Here is a 17859-nt window from a genome sequence, read left to right as displayed (position 1 = left end):
TTCGCCTCCACCGGCAATTCTGAGCTCCGAGCCCTGGGAAGGGCTCCTGGTCCTGCCAGGACACCCCTGGCCCACAGCAGGGTCCCAGCCAGGGCCAGGGTGCCGGTGGGGCTGCAGTGCAGGCGGCTCGGACCTCACCCGCCCCGTAGGCCTGGTGCCCCCCCCCCGCCCCCACTGGGCAGGCAGGAGAGCCCACGCTGGTCCCCTTCAGGGGGCTGTCCCGCTCCCACGCCTCCCCGCTGACCATTTCCTGATGGCCTTGGGGCCATTCCAAGGCCAGAAGCTGGTGCTGCCAAGAACAAGAACCCAGTGTCCAGGCAGAAGGTGCCAGGCCCTGGGACAGAAGCCTGTGCCACCCCCCACCAGTGGGCTGAGCCTGTGTCTGGGGGCGACTAGCCCCCCCCCCCAACAAAGGGACTCCTGCAGCCTCAAGCCTCCCAAGTCCGGGCCCAGGCCGCTCCCACCCGATGCCATGCCCTGCCCAGGCCCTCCTGGTGCTCCAGGCCCAGCCCCCTGAAGTGCACTCAGGAGGGAGCAGAGAAGCCACTGGCACTCGCCAGCTTTGATCAAGTCCGGGACCTCAGAGGCAGCCCTTTCTGCAAGGTGGGCACGCACCCTCAGGTGCCCTTGGGGCTGTGCCCGGTGCGCCTGGCCCTCATGAGCCACCTTACCCACAGGTCTGGTTTCTGAGCCTCAGCTTGAGTTCCCCGTCACCCCCGGGCTCACGATACAAGTGGGGCCTTGCATCCCTCCCCAGAGCCATCGAACTGGGGAGGGAATGAGGACTGGAACTATGAGGGTGGGCCCTGACCCAGGTGGGAGGTGAGCCCCAGAGGCAGGGCAGCACCAAGGCCACGACCCCTCTGGGCTGCGGGAGGGTCCTGGCTCTGGAAAAGGGGCCGGCAATGAGGGGCCGCTGCCTGCCCCGCCCCCGCCCTGCACTGTGTCCGGGCCCGGCCCCACTGGTCAGAGCCTCTTACATAAGCAGCCCTGTAAGGGGGCGAGGCTGCAGCTGCATCCCACACGCCTCCTCCCCACCCTGCCGTCACGAGCCTCCAGTGGGCTGTCCTTGGGCCCTGGGTGGGGGCCAAGCCAGGCCCATAAATAGGGGTCTCCCCTGCCGCTCCCGCGTGTCCCGCCTGCCTCCCTCTCTCTGCCCACACTGCTGGTGCCAGGCCTGGGACGTCTGCCCCGGGAGGATGGCCGCTCTGCGCACACTGTGGACGGGGCTGGTCCTGCTGGGGGTCCTGGGGGTCCTGCAGACCCGGGCCGAGGCCCAGGTATCCCTGCAGCCCAACTTCCAACAGGACAAGGTGAGGTGCTCCCCCGCCCGTCCTTGAGGCAGACAGGGCTGCCAGGGGAAGGAGCTCTGTCGCAGAGCTGTCTCCCTGGAGGCGGGTAGCTGAGTGAAGGCTGAGCGGCCGAGGCCGCCCCTGGGGCAATGGCAGTTCCCCGCCCGAGAGAGGCGGTGGGTATACCGACTGGCAGGGAGGCACCTTTGTCTGCGAGTGCGCGCCCGGTGCACCTGCGCGCCTACGCCACCCGAACAGTCACCCCTCCGGACTCCTGACGCCGGCAGGGAGTGGGGGCACATTCCACCCCTGGGTCCCAGGACGGATCCTGGGACACACCCCCGGGCGCGAGCACGCAGACGGAGACGGCGCAAGGGGTCGGTGCACGTCGATGGTGCACGGGGTGACGCACCGGGAGGGCGCACAGGCTGGCCACAGAAAACTGAGTGCGCGCGGGTCCGCGCCCCGCACACACGCAGCGGGCGACGCGCGCGCACGCTCAGGGGCTGCGCGCGGGTGCAGGGGGTCTGGTTCTCCCGCCCCGCCCCGTGCCCCTTCCCTGAGCGTCGTCTCAGAGGCCTAGCACCGGACAGCAGTCAGCTGCGCTCGCCCCAGCCCCTCCGATACCGGCCCCGGGCGCCCTCTGCCGCCCGCTCTACCGACGGGCTGGCCCCAGAGCTGGGCGAAGGTGGGACCTGGCCTGCCCGATAGGAGCGGCGTGGAGCGCGGCAGGCCTTCAGGAGGGCGGGGGGCGGGCTGGAGACGAGACGCCCAAGCGGGTCGGTCGCCAGAGAGGGTCCTGGCCGACTGGGCAGGGGCCTTCTCCTGCAGTTCCTGGGTCTCTGGTTCACCGCGGGCCTCGCCTCCAACTCGAGCTGGATCCGAGAGAAGAAGGCAGCTCTGTCCATGTGCACATCGTTGGTGGCCCCGACTGAGGACGGCGGACTTAACCTCACCGTCACCTTCCTGAGGTGTGACCGCGGGGCGGGCTGAGAGCTCCCTGCCCCTGGGTGCGGTCCCTGCCCTTCCGGTCAGGGCCTGGTCCTGACCCGAAGGTGCCCTGCCCACAGGAAGGACCAGTGTGAGACCCGGACTCTGCTGCTGCAGCCAGTGGGCCCCCCGGGCTGCTACAGCTACACCAGCCAGCGTGAGTGGGGCCCTCCTGGGCGCCTGGGTCCTGCTCTGGGCGACACCCCCTGGTGGGTGAGCAGGGTGGTGGCTGCCCCACGAGGGTCCTCCGGTCCAGTGCCACACGCTCAGGTGTGGGGACCAGGGCCCGCTCCGGGGCCGTCTCCTGCCGGGCCCCTCCCTGCACCTGGGTGGAAGGTCCTCAGTCCTTTGCTGTCCCCTCCCTGCTGGACGGGAAGAGCGCCCAGAGCCACCTGCGCATGGGGCTTCCTCACTCCCTCCCGGCGGTGGCTTCCCCACTGGGGCACCTTTCCTCTTCTCGGCCAGCCCGACGGGTGGTGGCGGCACCAAGAACCCCCAGTTTTCTGAGCCTGCGTGTGTGCTGGCCCCCACCTGGCAGGCCGTGCAGGCAGGAAGTGGGGGGGCCGGCAGCTGCCTGAGTCGGGGAGGGGCAGGAAAGGCAGCCCACCCTCAGAGGGTGCCCCCTCCCGAGGCCGGAGGTCTGGGGGTCCCGACTGTGGCCGTCTCTTGGGCTCGCAGACTGGGGCAGCACGAACGACGTGCGGGTGGTGGAGACGGATTACGGAGAGTACGCCCTGCTGCACACCGAGGGCACCAAGGGCCCGGGCCAGGACTTCCACGTGGCCACTCTCTACAGTAGGTGCCCGCCCCCACCGGGCAGCCAGGGCTCGGCCTTGGGGTGCGGGCGTGGGTGGGGCTGCACCAGCGGGTAGGGGCACAGAGCAGAGGCCGCCTCCCACCCCGCCCCCGCTTTTCCTTCCTGCCCAGGCCGGACCCAGACCCCCAAGGCGGAAGTGAAGGAGAAGTTCACTGCCTTCGCCAAGGCCCAGGGCTTCACAGAGGACAGCATTGTCTTCCTGCCCCCAACCGGTGAGGGCTGCTGGGCGCTGGCAGGGGGCAGGGTCAGAGATTCCAGGCACACAGCCTCCTGGTCCTGGGGAGGCCGAGGGTCCTGACTTTATCTGGCCAGACCGCCCAACGACCAGCAGCGGGGCTTCCAAAGTGGGGGGGCAGTCTGTAGGCATGAGCGTGGCCTGCACCCCACAGGGGCAGGGAAGAGGTTCCTTCTCCAGGAAAGCCCTCCCCAGATTCACCAAGCACCCAACATGTGGGCCAGATCCCCGCCAGCCGCCAGGACACGGGGGTCCCCAGCCTGGGGGGGGGCAGGTGCCCAAGGGAACAGATGCCAGAGGCGGGCCTCTGGGGCGTGGCCCCGGGGGTCGGGCAGCCTGCTCTGAGAGCAGTGGGGACAGCACCCCTCTGTCTGCAGCAGGAGCTGGGGGATGGGGTGGGGAGGGAAGTCAGATTCACAGGTGTGAGGGTCCCCCCAGGGCGCCAGTGGGGACGGTGGCCCTGGCCCAGGGCGCTAACTGTCCCCACTTCTTTCTTGGCAGATAAGTGCATGGAAGGACACCAGTAGGTGAGTGGGCCACGGGCGGGCCTCACCCAGCAGTCCCCGCTCCGCCATGCAAGGAAGCCCAGGCAGACCGGGGCCGGTCCAAGGGCGGGGCTCCGGGGAGAAGGAGCCGGAGGCCGGGATGGCGTGGGGTGCGGAGGTCAGGGGAGGCTGGTGCCCTTTGCTGAGAAACACCAGGGCACGAGGCGCCAGGCGGGGCGGGGGGGGCTTCCTGCTTCACCTGCGGGTCCTGCTCTCTCGGCCAGGTGGTCCGCCCTCGGGACCTGGCTGCCCTGCTCTGCTCTGCTGTCCTCCAAGGCCCCCGAGACCCCAGCCCTGGCTCCACCGGCCACCCCTTCGCCCACTCGGCTCTGTCCTGCCTCTGAGAATAAAGTCCTGAAGCAAGTCAGCAGCCTGGCTCCTGTCTGTCTGTCCTGTAGTCGGTCACCCGTCACCACCCCGGGCCTTCTCTGACCCTGGCTGCCCTCGGACCTCTGCTTCCCCACGCTCTCTGCTCCACGTCTGGGAGGACAAGCTGGGTGGGGGAGGCGGGTTGGGTCAGCAGTCGGGACAGGTAAGAGGAAGACCCCTCTCCGAAGCAGTTGGCCCCTCGCCCCCAGCCAGGAGAGGCTGAGGGTCTGGTCTGGGCAGTTTGCAGGTGCAGGGGTAGCACCCCAGGATGAGACGGAGGTGAGGTTTTCCAGGGAGCAGGAAGAACGGGGCCGGACTGGGGGCCCTCTCCTCCCACTGGAACAGACTGACCAAGTGGGCTGGAGACAAGCCACCTCCCACTCTGGCTTCCTGAGGCCCAAGGTCCCTGCGCCTGTGCAGGGCGAAGCCTGGCCTCCAGCCTGTCTCAGAGGGTCCCTCCGGCGGGCAGGCCAGCCGCCCCAGGGCATCGTGGGGCGGAACGGCTGGAGGGCCAGAGGCAGCCCTTCCCTGACCCAGCTCAGCCTGTATAGGGCCGGGGGTGGGGGGAGCCCCAGTGCCCCTGGCCCATCCCACTGGGGGCAGGTGGGCGGGGGAGACCAGCAGGCTCCTCAGCTGCTTTGGGCAGGCAGCTCACCAGAGGGGGTGGGGGCAGCAGCCAGAGGCCAGCAGGCAGTGGACAGGGCGCCCTGAGTGCAGGCGGGTGGGGCCCTGCAGCTGTGCTGACCGAGGGACCGGCATCCCAGGCCAGGGACCCCAGGCTCAGTGGCTCTGGCTCCTGCAGCCGTGGCCCAGACCCACATCAACCAGGTGGTGCCCGTGGACGACACACCTGTCCGTGCTGAGCTTCCAGACTCAGAAGGGGGATGTTGGGGCCGTCTGCTGCGGCTCCGTGGTGGTAGGTGGGCAGCCCGCCACCACCCCGCCCCACTGCCGCCACCTGGCTGGACTGTTGACCTCGTACACATTCCAGCAAGTTCTTTTTTTTTTTTCCAAAGGTTTTATTTGTTTATTCTGAGAGGGGAAGGAAGGAGAAAGAGGGGAAAAACATTAGTGTGTGGTTGCCTCTTGTGCGCCCCCTACTGGGGACCTGGCCCGCAACCCAGGCGTGTGTCCTGACTGGGAGTCAAACCAGGTCCCAGGCGGTGTTCGGTGCACTGAGCCACACCGGCCAGGGCCTGTTCCAGCAAGTTCTGACCCCAGGGCAGGAGTCAGTGTCTCCTTGGGACCCCTCCTCACCCCTCCCTCCTGGCCACCCTCCCTGCCCACTCCCTGACCCCTGCCCCTCTTCCACCTCCCCCCACCCCACCCCGCTCCCTCTGCCCCCAGCCTGCACCCCCTGGAGCTGTTTCCTGCAGGCTCCCAGAGGTGCAGCTGCTGTCACCCCGAGTGGGTCAGAACCTGCTGCCCAGGTCAGGTGAGCATTGCTCCAGCCCCATTCTGGCCTGTCAGGGCCGGGGGTCAGGTCACAGTCGGGGAGGCCGGGCTGGGCAGCGGAGGGTGGGGGGGACTTTGCCCTAGGGGAGGGGACCCTGGGGGCTTCTCAGGCCCCACTCTTCCCCACAGGCCGGTGTGCTGGTGCCTTCTCACAGGTGAGTTGGGGGGGGGGGGGGGGGCAGGCCCAGCCGCCCCTCCCAGGCCCCAGATGGTGCAGTGCCGTGTACCCTGCTGACCCAGGGAGGCCCCTCCTGGCCAAAGGGCCACGCTGTGGGGGTCTTCCATCTTGGGAGTGAGAAGGCTGATACCATAAAAGCAAGGTGGGGCAGAAGGCAGCTGTGGGGCAGGATGGAGCAGGACCCGGGGAGGAGAGGGCACCGCCCATCCTGTGCACCTGCTGCCCTGCCTGCAGCGAGGCCTGCAGCCGGGAGGGGGGCGGAGTTCTCCGCAGCACGCCCCGCCCCGCCTCCGTGCATAGCGCTCCCCAGAGAGAACCGCCTCTCAGAGCAATAAACAACCTCCAAAGCCAACGGCCCTTGTTTCTTGTCAGAGGGAGGCGAGGGAGGTAGGACCGAGGGGCCAGGTGGCCGGGACTAGGAGCCGCACAGGACCTACCTGGAGAGGGACCTGAAGGGTCGCCCCTCCAAGGCCAGTTCCAGGGCCCCTTGCCGCGCGAGGCCCTGCTCTGCCAGCCCCTGTGGGGGTGTCAGGGGTGGGAGGGGCTGAGGCTCTGCTCCACGGCGGGTCGGAGTGTTGCAGGGACTTCCCTGGGCCCCTGTGGACCTGGGGCGCTGGGACTCGGGGTGCCGCTCTCACCCCCGCCCAGGCCTGTGTGCATCGTTGGAGATCGCGGTGGCTACTGTGCAGGACCTCACACCAAGGGCAGGCTGGGCCTCCCACGGGTGCAGTGGTTGTGGGTGCAGCTGCCGGCTCAGCCCTCGGGTCCTCCCAAACCGCAGCAGGAAGGAAGACATCCGGACCCCTTCCGTCTGGGGAGGCCCTTCCAGGCCCCCACTTCTCACCTGACTGCCCACCACTGCCCAGTGCTCCCTGTGGGAACTCAGAGCCAGGCCCCCCCTGCCCAGCATGGCGGGGGCGGGGGGCAGCAGGGGTCCACAACTCTGTCCTGCCTTTGTGCTTAGGGGGGACAACGTCGCTGTTCTTCACACACACCCTGAAGAATTTGAGAAGAAAATGCTGAAAGATCTCGTGAAAATTAACAACGGAAACCACGACCATGACGGCAGCGGGAACAGCCGGCAGGGGGAGCTCTCACCCCTACTACGCGCCAGTCACCCCAAACAGGGAGAGCCGCCTGCATCTCTAACAGGTGTTTTCTCTAAGTTACTACCCCAGCAGGTGGAAGGTTTTCCCGTCGCCTGGCAACAGCTCAGCCAGTAAGAGACCGTCACAACACGGCCAACGAAAAGCCGCTCTTTTGGGCCGCCCAGCCTCCTCCAATGGGTGCTGCGTGTAGCACCCCGCCCAGCTCCCCTTTTCTGCGACCAGTAAAGGTCCCTCTCCTTTGCTTCTGGACTCGAGGGTGGTTTTGCCGTGTTTTGTGTGTCTCAAAGTACAATTCTTTATTCCCAAATAAACCCATTTCCGCTAAAATAACCAACTTTTCTTTTACGACAACAATCCGTAAATAGTTCAGAAAAAAATAATACTGGATGCAAATATACTAAAATGTTGACAATTGTTTCATCTGGGAGGTGGCTCGTTATACTTTTGTTCCCGCCCGACACCAGCCCAGAATTAAAGCCCTGGTGGGCGGGGGCGCCCCCATACACCTGTGACCGGTGGGCTCCCCATCCCGCCCTTGGACAGGTGCCAGGGGTTCACTTCACCAAGGCGTCTGCTGAGAGATGCCGTGTGAGCTCCAGGTGAGAAACCCATCGACTGATCTATCAGCTGTGACTCAGTTTCCACCTGAGTCAAGAGAAGAAGGGCCAGAAGGTGCCGCGAGGCAACAGCAGGGGTCAAGGCAGAGAGGTGGGGAGGCTTGGGCTCCTGGCAGTGGGCGCGGGACGACTTGCCGCTGGGCTCCCGGCACCCCCCGGGTTCGGGTCCTCTGCCTTCCCCTGCTAACTGGTCCCTTCCTGATCCCCTGGGAAGGATCTGGAGTGGGAAGGGGCAGGTTGCTCTCCATGGCCTCCTAGACACCCTTCCCCTGGAGGGAGACCCCCTGCTGGAGCAGTGCGCCCCCACATGCCCCACCCCCGCCACCGTAGGACATGCAGATCTGCACTCAACTAGTCTTGCCCTGAACTACCCTGCTCTGGCCTCCAGGGGGCAGTCCCCCCCCCCCCGTGCTCCACCCAGCAGCCCCTGGATGTGTGTGCAAGACCTCTCAGCTCATGCCTCTGCTGCTCAAAACTGCCCACAGTGGGTCCCATGTCACCGAGAATAAAGGGCAAAGCCCTTAGGTGGCCAGCAAGCCCCTTCCTGTTCGGCCCTGCACTGACTCCACTGCCTACCTCCCTGTGCTGACCTCTTCAGGGCTCTTGAGCACACCAGCCCCATGCCCGCCTCAGGGCCTTTGCACGAGCTGCCCCTGTTCCGAATGTTCTCCCAGTTCCACACTCTGCTGGCTTTCTCCGCTCCTCTGAACTCTTTTGCTCAAATACCACCCACGTGGTCCTTCCTAAGACCTCTGGGACCCCCAGCCCCAGCTGCCCTCCAATGTCTGTAGTTGCTCCACGGCCCCCTTTGCTTTGCTGTGCTGCTCGGCGCGCCATGCCCTGTGCCCGTCTGCCCTTCCCTCCCTCACACACTGGCCAGGCGCCCAGGCTGCCCAAAGACCTCCTGGGCCCTCTCCTCCTGCGTCTTTGAGGCCCTGCCTACTGCTCGCCCTGCCCTTAGCTGTACCCGCAGCCCCATCGCGCAGGATGGCCCCTTGTGGAAGGCCTGAGGACTTGAAGACAGGTTTTGTTACATTTTCTAGATTTTTGCGTACCTTTTTGGGATTTAGATTTTGCAGTGTTCTTGTCATGTTTTGGAACCAGCGTTTGTGGCAGGACTTGCTTTAATGTCCCGTGGCTGCCGTGACAATTTGTTACAAGCTTGGTGGCTTGGAACACACATTTATTCTTGTGCCATTTTTAGAGGCCGGAAGCCCAAGCTTGTCTCCCAGGGCTGGGATCGAGCCGGCAACAGGGCCCAGCAGAGGACCCTCCGTGGCTTTTCCACCTTCTGGTGGCCGCTGCTGTCCTTGGCTGGAGCTGCTCACTCCACCCAGCCGCTGCCCCGTGGCCACACGGCCTCTCTCCTGCTCGGTGAAGTCCCCTCTGCCGCTCCTATGACGACATTCAGGGCCCATCCAGGTAGCACAGGTCAGTCTCCCCCTCTCAAGATCTGTCGCCGAACCACTTCTGTACAAACCCTTTTCCATACAAATGAACACTCACAGGTTTGAAGGCCAGGCCCCAACACCCTTAGGGGTCGTGGTGCTGCCCACCATGTCCTGCTGAGGTCCTGGGTGCTGGGCCTGGAGGGGCTAAGGTTTAAGCCGGTCCTGGGGCTGGTGGCTCCGTAGCCACATCTCTGGACCGGCTCCTCCTGCTAGACCAGAGTCTTTTGTGCTCAGCAGCCTTCACTGTCTCCATCAGACACCCAGCCACACGGAAGAGCTGACAGGACACAGCAGGGGGCCCCTCATGCTCTGCGTAGGGGCCCAGATCCATGGCCTCAGGAAGGGCATTTCCCCTCTGCACCTCCCTCGGAGCCCCTCCCAGCCTCCATCAGCTCTGCCCCCAGGGACTCAGCAGCCACAGTCCCCTCTCCTCCCGGTGCTCAGTGGGGCTTCACACACAAATCAGGCGTGCCTCCCCTGCCCCTGCTTCAACCTTCCCACGCTGCAACCTTCCCGCAGCACCGAAAATCTCTACATTGCTGTTTAAGCACCGAGGACACAGCGGCAAATAAGACAGAACCGGGCGATCAACAGGACAAAAATGTGTGTTAATCCCCCACTGCTCAGGTGCAAACCACCCCAAAACCTGGCAACTGAAAATGGCAAGCAGGTGTCATCTCCCTGTTTCTGGGTTCAAGAGTCTGGGCCTGGCGACCTGGGTCCCCCGGCACAAGACCGCAGCCGAGATGCTGACCCAGGCTCAGCTGGGAGGGGGCTGAGTCCTGCCCCTCACTGCTTTTGGCAGGCCTGGTTCCTTTGTCCCATGGGTGTCTCCACAGGGCTGCCTCGTGTCATGGGGAGCAACTCAAGAAGGAGGAGGAAGTGACTGGCCCCCACTTCTGCCATATTTTATTGGCTCGAAGCAGGTTGCTCAGTGGGACCCAAGCTTGGGGGAGGGATCCACAAAGGTACAAACACAGGATGGGGATAGCTGGGGGCCATCTTAGAGGCTGGGGCCAGTCAGCAACCCAGAATGTACTTCACGCAGTGGCATGTGTGGGGAACAGTAAATAAAACAGGACGTGAGGTGTTGGGCAGCATCCTGACATTGCATATAAAGTGACTAGGGAAGGCCTTACTGAGAGGGTGGCTTCTGAGTAGGGACCTGAAGCAAGTGTGTGAGTCTGAGGAAAGGCAGAAGCAGCATGAGCAAAGGTCCTGTGGCAGAGCCTCCCCGGGAATGAAGGTTGTGAACCAGGAAGTGGGAGATGAGACTGGCCTGGCCGACGGCAGACTAGGGATATGTTAGCCATGCCGTCCTCCCTATTGCCACCACGTGGTCACCCTAGCCGTCTTGCGAAGCCCGCTGTGGGACTTCTGCGGAGCCGCCCCTCTGCCTGGGATCCCCCTGGGTGCCCCACCTGCTCTTCCTCCGGCTCAGAGGGCACCCGGCACTACCTAAGAGTTTCGTGTTTCCTGCGTTTATTTGACCACCTATTGGATCTCAGAAGGCGGTCAAAGTGTGCTCCAGGCCGGGAACACGAAGGAATGGACAAATGAGTGAAGGAAGTTTTCTGCCTGGTTGCCATAGTTTATTCAGTTTCGTATTTTGACTTGTTCAGCATTAGGAAGCTTTGCGTTTGTATCTAAAGGCGAGGGTGAGAGAGACTGGGTGTGGAGAGATCTGCATGCAAAGGCGGGAACCCGGGGCTCAGCGGGGACGGCGGGAGTGCACGGGAGTAAAGCCGGAAAACAGGACTGGAGCCCTGACCGCGCTTTTTGGCTGGGGCTCAACCCGCCCATCCCAGGAGCCCTGCCCCTAGCGACGCAGGTCCCACCCCATGACTTAACCCTGGCCCTAGGCACCGCCCTGTGACTAAGCACCGCCCACATAGCACCGCCCAGCGCCCTAAGCTCTGCCCGCTGTGCTCTGTCAGCCCCGCGCCGGTCTAAGGTCTTTCGGAGCCCGGCCGAGGCCCTAAGCCCCGACCCTCTCAGGTCCCGGTCGGCTTGGCGCCCGCCCCTAGGATCCGCCCACTGGTGCAAGCCCCGCCCCCGGTTCCGGCAACGGCCGACTAGCGCAGGCGCCCTGGTCCCGCAGCCGTAGGCCGTCCCCTGTCGGCCCCGCGGCTGTCAGAAGAACAATGGTCCCGCCGCTGCCGCCGCTACCACCGCCTCTCTGCACGTTGCCGCCGGGCCCCGGGCCCCCGCGCTTCATATGCTACTGCGAGGAGGAGAAGGCAGCTGGGGATAGTGGCCAGGGCGGCTTCAACCTCTAGTGAGTGACGGGTCCGCGGGGCGCAGGGGGCGCAGGGGGCGCAGGGGGCGCAGGCAGCTCTGTGGGCGGGGCCGCCTGACAGCCCCTCCCCCGCAGTGTGACGGACGCCGCGGAGCTCTGGAGCACCTGCTTGACGTCGGAAGGCCTGGCGACCCTCGTGGGTAACGGGGCGCCCGGGCGGGCCCAGCAGCCCCAGCACCCCATGCCTGCAGGACGGACCACTCGTGGGATGGAAGGGGGCTGTCTGGGACTCCCCGAAAGGGGGCCGGGCACCCTTCCCTGGGCTCTGTAGTTGTAGCCTGAGATGGGCTTGGGGTCCCGGGTGGCACTAGGTCGGGCAGGTTTGGGGTGTCGCCACTGGGTCTAAATTCAAGGCGAGATGGTGACCAGCCCCCGTGTCCCGTAGAAAGCCCATTTTGGCCTGAGTGCGGCGGAGGACGTCACTCCCCGGTTCAGGTGAGCCCCGAGCAGGTAGAAAGGGTAGGTCGGGGGCCAGTGGGCCTGGCCACAGCACTCAGAACCCCTTCTTTCCCAGGGCAGTCTTCAAGCAGCAAGCTGTGACTTTCACTCCTCAGGAGGACGCAGCATCCCTGACCATCTCTGGGGGGCCCTCCACACTGGACTTTGAGCTCTCCAAAGTGCCAGGCCCAGAGGCGGCCCCCAGGCTGCAGGCACTGACTCTGGGCCTGGCAGAGCGCGTGTGCAGCTTGGAGCGGCAGCTGGCATGTAGGCTCAGGGGGTGGGTACCCGCAGCCTCCCCGGGCGCCCCCTGCCCGTGCCTTCATGCCTGGCTTTTCCCCCAGCTGTGGAAGAGATGGCCGCCAGCCCCAGGAAGAGCCCTCGGCCAGTGGGGCCTCAGCAGTTCCTACCAGGTAGCCCTCTCGCCTGTGACTTGGGCTGGGGCTGTACTCGGTCTACTTTGACTCAGTTTCCCCATAATAAGTCTCACGCTCCAGGGAAGCACTCTGTCTACGTGGAGAGGTGGCTGTGGCCCTGGGATCCTACTGCATTCAGGTGCACCCACCCCCATCCTGCTTTCCCTAGATCCAGATTCTCAGAGAGGCTGCCCTGGACCTGGGGTCAGGAGGCGATGTCCTGGCGAGTCCCTCATCAACCCTGGCTTCAAAAGGTGCCCCCCCTCCGCCCATCCCTCCCATGCCCAGGGTCCAGCCCTGGACTCTGCCCATCTCTCCATACCCCCATAATGTCACCTCCTTTTTTCTCCCAGTAAGAAACGAGCCAGTGGTGTGAATTTTGATGACCTCTGACCGTGCCGCAAAAAAGTGACCCTGCCAGGATCTTGTCTGTGAGAGGGGTGCGGCCCCCAAGACCCCACGTCACCCGTCCTGCCGCCCAGCCAGAAGAAGCCTGCTTCTCTGAGCTCCTTCCTCATCAAATAAATGGATTTCTCAGGCAGAGGGCACGGCCAGCCTGTGGCTCCCGGGGGGCTGGCTGGGGGAGAGGTCAGGTGTCTCCCGCCCACTGCAATCTGGGTGTGTGGCCACAGGAGGTAACAGAGATGCCAGGCCCTGCATCCCTGGGGAGGTGCCGCCAGGCTCTCCCAACCAGCCTGGGGGCCAAGAGGGCCATGCAGGGCAGGGTCCGGGCTCCCAGGGCTGGGATCCTCCCACCCCATGGGTGCACACCCCTTCCAGACCCCCACAAAGCAGGACATGGCTTCGACCACCCCATACCAAGCACACGGGATGTCCTGCAGGAGATGGTGGGGGGGGCCTGCCAGCTGGGGTGGGGCTGAGGAATGTGGGCCACCCCACCCACTGGCTTGGAGCCCTGAATTGCCCAGGCTGGGCTCTGCTCCCCACCCTCCTCGGCCACCCCAACGCTGCGCCCTGGCCTGACTGGTTTGGGAGCTCCATCCAGTCCCTGTCATCCCTGACGAATGGGAGGGGCCGTGCCCCACCTACTGGCCTCTCTGCCACGTCATTCTGGGCTGTCATCTGGAACAGCAGGCCACAGTGGGGGCTTAGGGGTGGCAAAAATCGGGCCCTCTGGTCCCTGGGATGTGCGGACATGCTCATGGGAGTTGGCTTTAAGGGGCTGCAGACAAGTGCGCAGAGGCGGCAGCAGAGGCGGGGGCACTAGCGGGGGTGTACGACGGGCCGGTAGGCCGCCAGGATCTCCGAGCTGTGCGGACACGTGTACTTGAACTCTTTCTCCTGCAGCGCGCTGTCCAGGTAGTGGCGGATGCCTCGCAGCTGGTCTGGGATGGGCGCATGGCGGAAGTGCGCGCACACCGTCTGCAGGTGGGCAAGGGGAGAAGGCGCATCAGGGTCTCTTCCAGGACGTGCCCCACCCACCTGCACGCTCCGGCCACCCGCCCGCAGGCCCACACTTACGTCCACTATGTAGAGCTTGGGCAGCAGGCCGCAGTCGGCCAGTGTGAGCTGGTCGCCGTCCAGGAAACGGCGGCGCGACTCCCGCAGCTGTGGCTCCCGGACCAGTTCGTGTTCCAGGGGTGCGCGCAGGTAGCTGTCCAGCCTGGCGAGGGCGCGCAGCAGCTGCTGGTACAGGGCTGGCGGGGGTGGGGGCTGTTGAGGACTGGGGCTGGAACACAACCCCCCACCCTCACTGCGGCTTCCCACCCTCTTCACCATCGTCCTGCGTGGGCACTGGGTTCTTGATAAATGTGGAGAACTTGTGAAAGACATCACTGCCCGCCATGGTGGACTCTCTGTAGCAGGGCGTCAGGCTGGGAAATCTGGGGTGGGGGCGAGTAGATGGGAACAGTGGGTCAGACTCTTGTGCCAGGGCACCGTCCCCGCCAGCCCCACAGTGCCCTCTCTGGGCCCCAGTCTTTGCTTCTGCTGCTGTGCCCAGGCTCTCACTCGGGGGGCCCCAGTGTCTCCTCCAGAAACTCCTCGATCTGCAGCGTGTCTGTCTTGGCCTCCCCATCATAGAGCAGGATGGGCAGCTGCGAGCCGGGCGCGAAGTCCTTCAGCACATCCAGGGACCTGTGGCCGTGAGGGAGGGGAGGTCGTGGCTCTGGGAGTGGGGCAGAGGCCTGAAAAGGTTCCCTGGGGGGCAGGGGGCTCACCTGCGTGTGTCCACTGTAGTGAGGGTGAAGGGCACGCCCTTGAGGAGCAGGATCATGAACAGCCTCTGGCAGGAAGGGCAGTGCCCCACACTCTCACCGTCCTCGCTCGCCTGGGGTGGGTGGGGTGGAGGGGTGTCAGGGCCGGGAGCGGACCCAGGAATCCTGCCACCCAGCTGGGTGGCTCCTGGCTTCCCACTGCCAAGAGGCTGGTGCTGTGCCAGGGTTCCAGCTCAGGTGGACACGGCCTTGGCGAGTGGCTGGTGAGGGCCCTTGACTTGGTCCCTAGAGGCTGGGGAGGGACTCGGAGCTGCTGGAAGCCTGGGAACTGAGGGCCGGTACCCAGCGTGGGGTGGGAGCCTGGCTCAGGGCCAGGCCCTTCAACCCTTATCTGAAGAGCCTGGGCAGGGGCCAGAGCCCCGGCTCCAGGCAGCTCGGGCTGGGCTCAGAGGTGGGGTGCGCAGAGGGAGCTGCTTTCTGAGTGATTCACATGCCAGATGGGCTCACAGGCCACAGCACTAGCTGCCCCGCACCCCAAAGGTGGGGAGGGGCTCCCCAGACCTGGACCCCCATAGGGCTGGCAGGTTCAGCACCTCCCTGCTGCACTGACCCCAGTCCCACCCGCTGCCTGGCTGGCACCTCCCCACGGACGGGCTTTTTCTCCAGGACAGCTGGGCTGCGTGCGCCCAGGGGCCCAGGCTGGGTGTGGGACAGGGCTGTCCCTGCTCCTTTGGAGGATGACCCCTTGGCCCTTCCCCCCCCAGGCTGAGCCCACTTCACCCAGTCTCTGTAGGGCTGCTGGGGTCCTGCCACAGACGAGACCCCACCCTGAGCCACCCCAGAAAGTGGAACCCCACAGAGAAGCCCCTCCCCAAGGCCTCCCCCAGCCTAGTTGGCCCGGCACCTTGACGAACAGCTGGAGCTTCGCCGTCTCAGCCATGGTGGGAGCTGCAGCGGTGCGGGCAGGGCAGGGACCTGGGGCTCTTTAAGGCTCCCTGGGCACCCGCCCTCCCCAGCCCAGGGCCCGCCCCGGGAGTCACCTAAGAGGGAGGATCAGGCTGGTGCGGCTGTGCCCCAGCAGGAGGGTGTGACCACGGTGGGGCCAAGTGGAAGGGCCTGCCACCAAGGAAAGCTGGGGACCTGAGCACCCTGTGGGGGGTGGCGCAGTGGGCTGGAGGCTCGGGGAGAGGGGCCTCAGCCTGGGAGGGGGCAGCTCTGGACCCAGTCACCCCCGCCAGGAGCACCTCTGCCCTCCTGAGGTGGACATCCGGGGTCTGGTGGGGCCTGGGGCCCAGGAAGCTGGGGAGCAGTGTGTAGGAGAAGTGCATAGCTTGGCCCCTGCCTCAGTTTCCCCATCTCCTACCAGGAAATGACAAGACTGATAAGCCACCACTTGGAAGGGAGGCCCTCTCCCACTGGCTGGGCAGGGCCTGCATTCCGGACTTGCCCCTGGGAGGCCTGCCTGGCCCAGGCATCCACCCAGTGCACCCCACACCCCTGGCCCCTCCCCAGGGGCTCAGGGCAAGATTCTTTCTGCTCTTAACCTTTAAAAGGAGGAACCAGGGGGGCGGTTAGAAGCCATAACCTTCTGACCTGTGGGATCAGCCCACACTGTCCTCGGCCGGAGGAGGTCTGGGAGCCTGCCAGCCCACAGGTGTGCACCTGCCCACCCGGAAAGGGTGGCTTGCCACACCTCTCCCACACCACCAGTGGGGGGGCAGCCGCAGGGGTACCCCAAGGGAGGGGCCCACAGGAGTTCAGCGCCACCCAGTGGCAGAGAGAAGGATCTGCCTGGCTTCTTCGCTTTCCCAGGTCTCTCCTGGGACGGGGTCTGAGGGCACCTTCCCGGACACTGTCAGGGCTTCCAGGCAGAGGCCGCTCCGCCAGCCTGGGGCGGACTCCCCTCCACCGGCTGGGATTGCAGGGGCTCCTCCATGAAAGGGGGGCTTGCCCCACTTGGTTCCTGCGCCCCTTCCCCCCTACAAACTACTGTCCCGGAGAAGGCTTGAGGGCCCTCCTCACCACACGTCCAGTGTGTGAGAAAACCCTTAGACGTCTGCAAAAAAGCCACGCGAGAGCGTGCCTCTCCACCCACTTCCCGCAAGAAACAGACCAGAACAAGGCCGTGGCTGCTGCGAGCCGGCCCAGGGGGTCGCATCCTTGGCTGTGGTGTTGGGGAAGCAGCACAGTCTGGGTCGCGGTGCTGGCAGCCTGGAGAACTGGCCCGGGGGTGTCCTTGGGATGCATACATGGTGTGCACCCACGGGGGGGTGTCTCAGCGGTCGGGGGGGGGTCGCAGTGTCACGGGCTGAGCACTGTCTCCCAAATCCATGTGTTGAAGTCCCAGCTGCCAGCACCTTGCAATGGGACCGTATTTGGAGGCGGGGGTGGGGGTTCTTGAAGGTGTGATGAAGTTTCGTGAGGTCAGGACCGGCCTCATCAAAACGGGGAGTGTGGACACAGATGCGTCCCCAGGGCGAACACTGTGTGCAGGGGGGCTGAGGTCTGGGGTGAGTCAAGGAACTGAGATGTGGGGAATGGCCGGCCTCAGCAGCAGGGAGCAGGAATGGGCCCCTGGCCTTTAGGCTGGAGGAGGGACAGTGTTCCCTTTTGTGAGTCTCCAGTCATTCATCTGGCAGCCCCAGGGGCCTGGTGCACATGGGGGGAACCCCAGAAACTGGGACATGTGAAGCATGAGGGTCTGTCCTTGTCACCCCGGGCCCGTGCCTGCATACGTGTGGGAAGGATGGAGGAGCCACCTGCAGGTGACCTCCAGTGGGTACCACCACCAGTGAGGGAGCCTCATCCATCTGACCATTTGCTTTTTTGCCAGCTCTCCAGAGTGACTGTTTAAAGAGGAGAGACCAGCAACTCACGGTCACCAAAACTGATGGCAGCACCCATGACCCACCAGGGCCAGGCGGGTGTCTCTGAACCTCCCCTGCCCACCCACAGAGCAGCCCTGAGCGCTGGCCACCAGGGCCCTCGGCTGCTGGCCCAGCCCTTCCGCGTGCAGAAACCCCTGGCCTGAGCCCTGTCTGCGGTCCCCCCCAGCGAGGTGGCAAAAGCTGCTCTGCAGGCGAACAGGCTTGTCCGGGGCAGGGAGGGGATGCGGGCTGGGCGGGGGTCTTAGCAGCAACCTGGACGGGGACTTCCGAGCTCTGCCCTCTGAGAGGGCGGAGGAGGAGTGACCCCTGCAGCAGTGAGCACACCCAGGGCTCACATCGGGGGCTCCAACAAGGACCCCCGCTTAAGGGAACCAGGGCCCCTTGGAGAAATGGCTGAATCCAGGCCTAGGGGGGGGCTGGGGAGTGTTGCAAGCGAGGCAGTGCTACATACAAAAAGGAGGACACGTCAAAGGGACGAGCAGCCGCTGTGGAAGGACTCCCACTAGCTGAGTCTGGGGCCTTTTGAGCATAAAAAATATGACGAAATTGTACAAACTGTTGAAACAGTATTTTGACTATTTGA

General features: G+C 65.0%; 3 protein-coding genes and 1 long non-coding RNA gene across 9 annotated transcripts; 3 read left to right on the top strand and 1 right to left on the bottom strand.

Moving 5' to 3' along the window:
- The first annotated feature begins 1111 nt into the window (after positions 1-1111).
- PTGDS (prostaglandin D2 synthase) lies at positions 1112-4246 on the top strand. The gene is made up of 7 exons (XM_037127819.2): positions 1112-1313; positions 2124-2263; positions 2363-2439; positions 2961-3077; positions 3210-3311; positions 3836-3861; positions 4104-4246. The coding sequence occupies exons 1-6, from the start codon at positions 1200-1202 to the stop codon at positions 3859-3861; spliced, it is 576 nt and encodes a 191-aa protein (XP_036983714.2). The 5' UTR covers positions 1112-1199; the 3' UTR covers positions 4104-4246.
- A 1630-nt stretch (positions 4247-5876) lies between these two features.
- On the top strand, positions 5877-7320 carry LOC128627824 (uncharacterized). The gene is made up of 2 exons (XR_008392125.1): positions 5877-6268; positions 6846-7320. It is a non-coding gene; the product is annotated as an uncharacterized LOC128627824 (long non-coding RNA).
- A 3670-nt stretch (positions 7321-10990) lies between these two features.
- PAXX (PAXX non-homologous end joining factor) lies at positions 10991-13470 on the top strand. Of its 6 annotated transcripts, none has more exons than XM_037127798.2 (7): positions 10991-11336; positions 11433-11493; positions 11743-11792; positions 11872-12062; positions 12140-12208; positions 12381-12465; positions 12569-13470. In XM_037127798.2, the coding sequence occupies exons 1-7, from the start codon at positions 11203-11205 to the stop codon at positions 12585-12587; spliced, it is 609 nt and encodes a 202-aa protein (XP_036983693.2). In that variant the 5' UTR covers positions 10991-11202; the 3' UTR covers positions 12588-13470. The 6 variants fall into 6 exon arrangements, with proteins under 6 accessions (XP_036983693.2, XP_036983692.2, XP_036983689.2 ...); XM_037127797.2 differs by having other exon boundaries at positions 12565-13470; XM_037127794.2 differs by having other exon boundaries at positions 12140-12465.
- CLIC3 (chloride intracellular channel 3) lies at positions 13436-15360 on the bottom strand. Its single transcript, XM_037127800.2, has 6 exons — positions 15293-15360; positions 14392-14501; positions 14183-14308; positions 13949-14055; positions 13694-13869; positions 13436-13594 (listed from the first exon to the last, which is right to left on the bottom strand). The coding sequence occupies exons 1-6, from the start codon at positions 15326-15328 to the stop codon at positions 13436-13438; spliced, it is 714 nt and encodes a 237-aa protein (XP_036983695.2). The 5' UTR covers positions 15329-15360.
- Between the last annotated feature and the right edge of the window lie 2499 nt (positions 15361-17859).

Source organism: Artibeus jamaicensis, unplaced genomic scaffold (genome assembly GCF_021234435.1).
Source record: "Artibeus jamaicensis isolate MK-2021 breed Jamaican fruit bat unplaced genomic scaffold, CSHL_Jam_final contig_471, whole genome shotgun sequence".
Taxonomy (NCBI): domain Eukaryota; kingdom Metazoa; phylum Chordata; class Mammalia; order Chiroptera; family Phyllostomidae; genus Artibeus; species Artibeus jamaicensis.
Note: the sequence above shows the minus strand (reverse complement) of the source record. Positions and strands in the feature narration are given on the sequence as shown.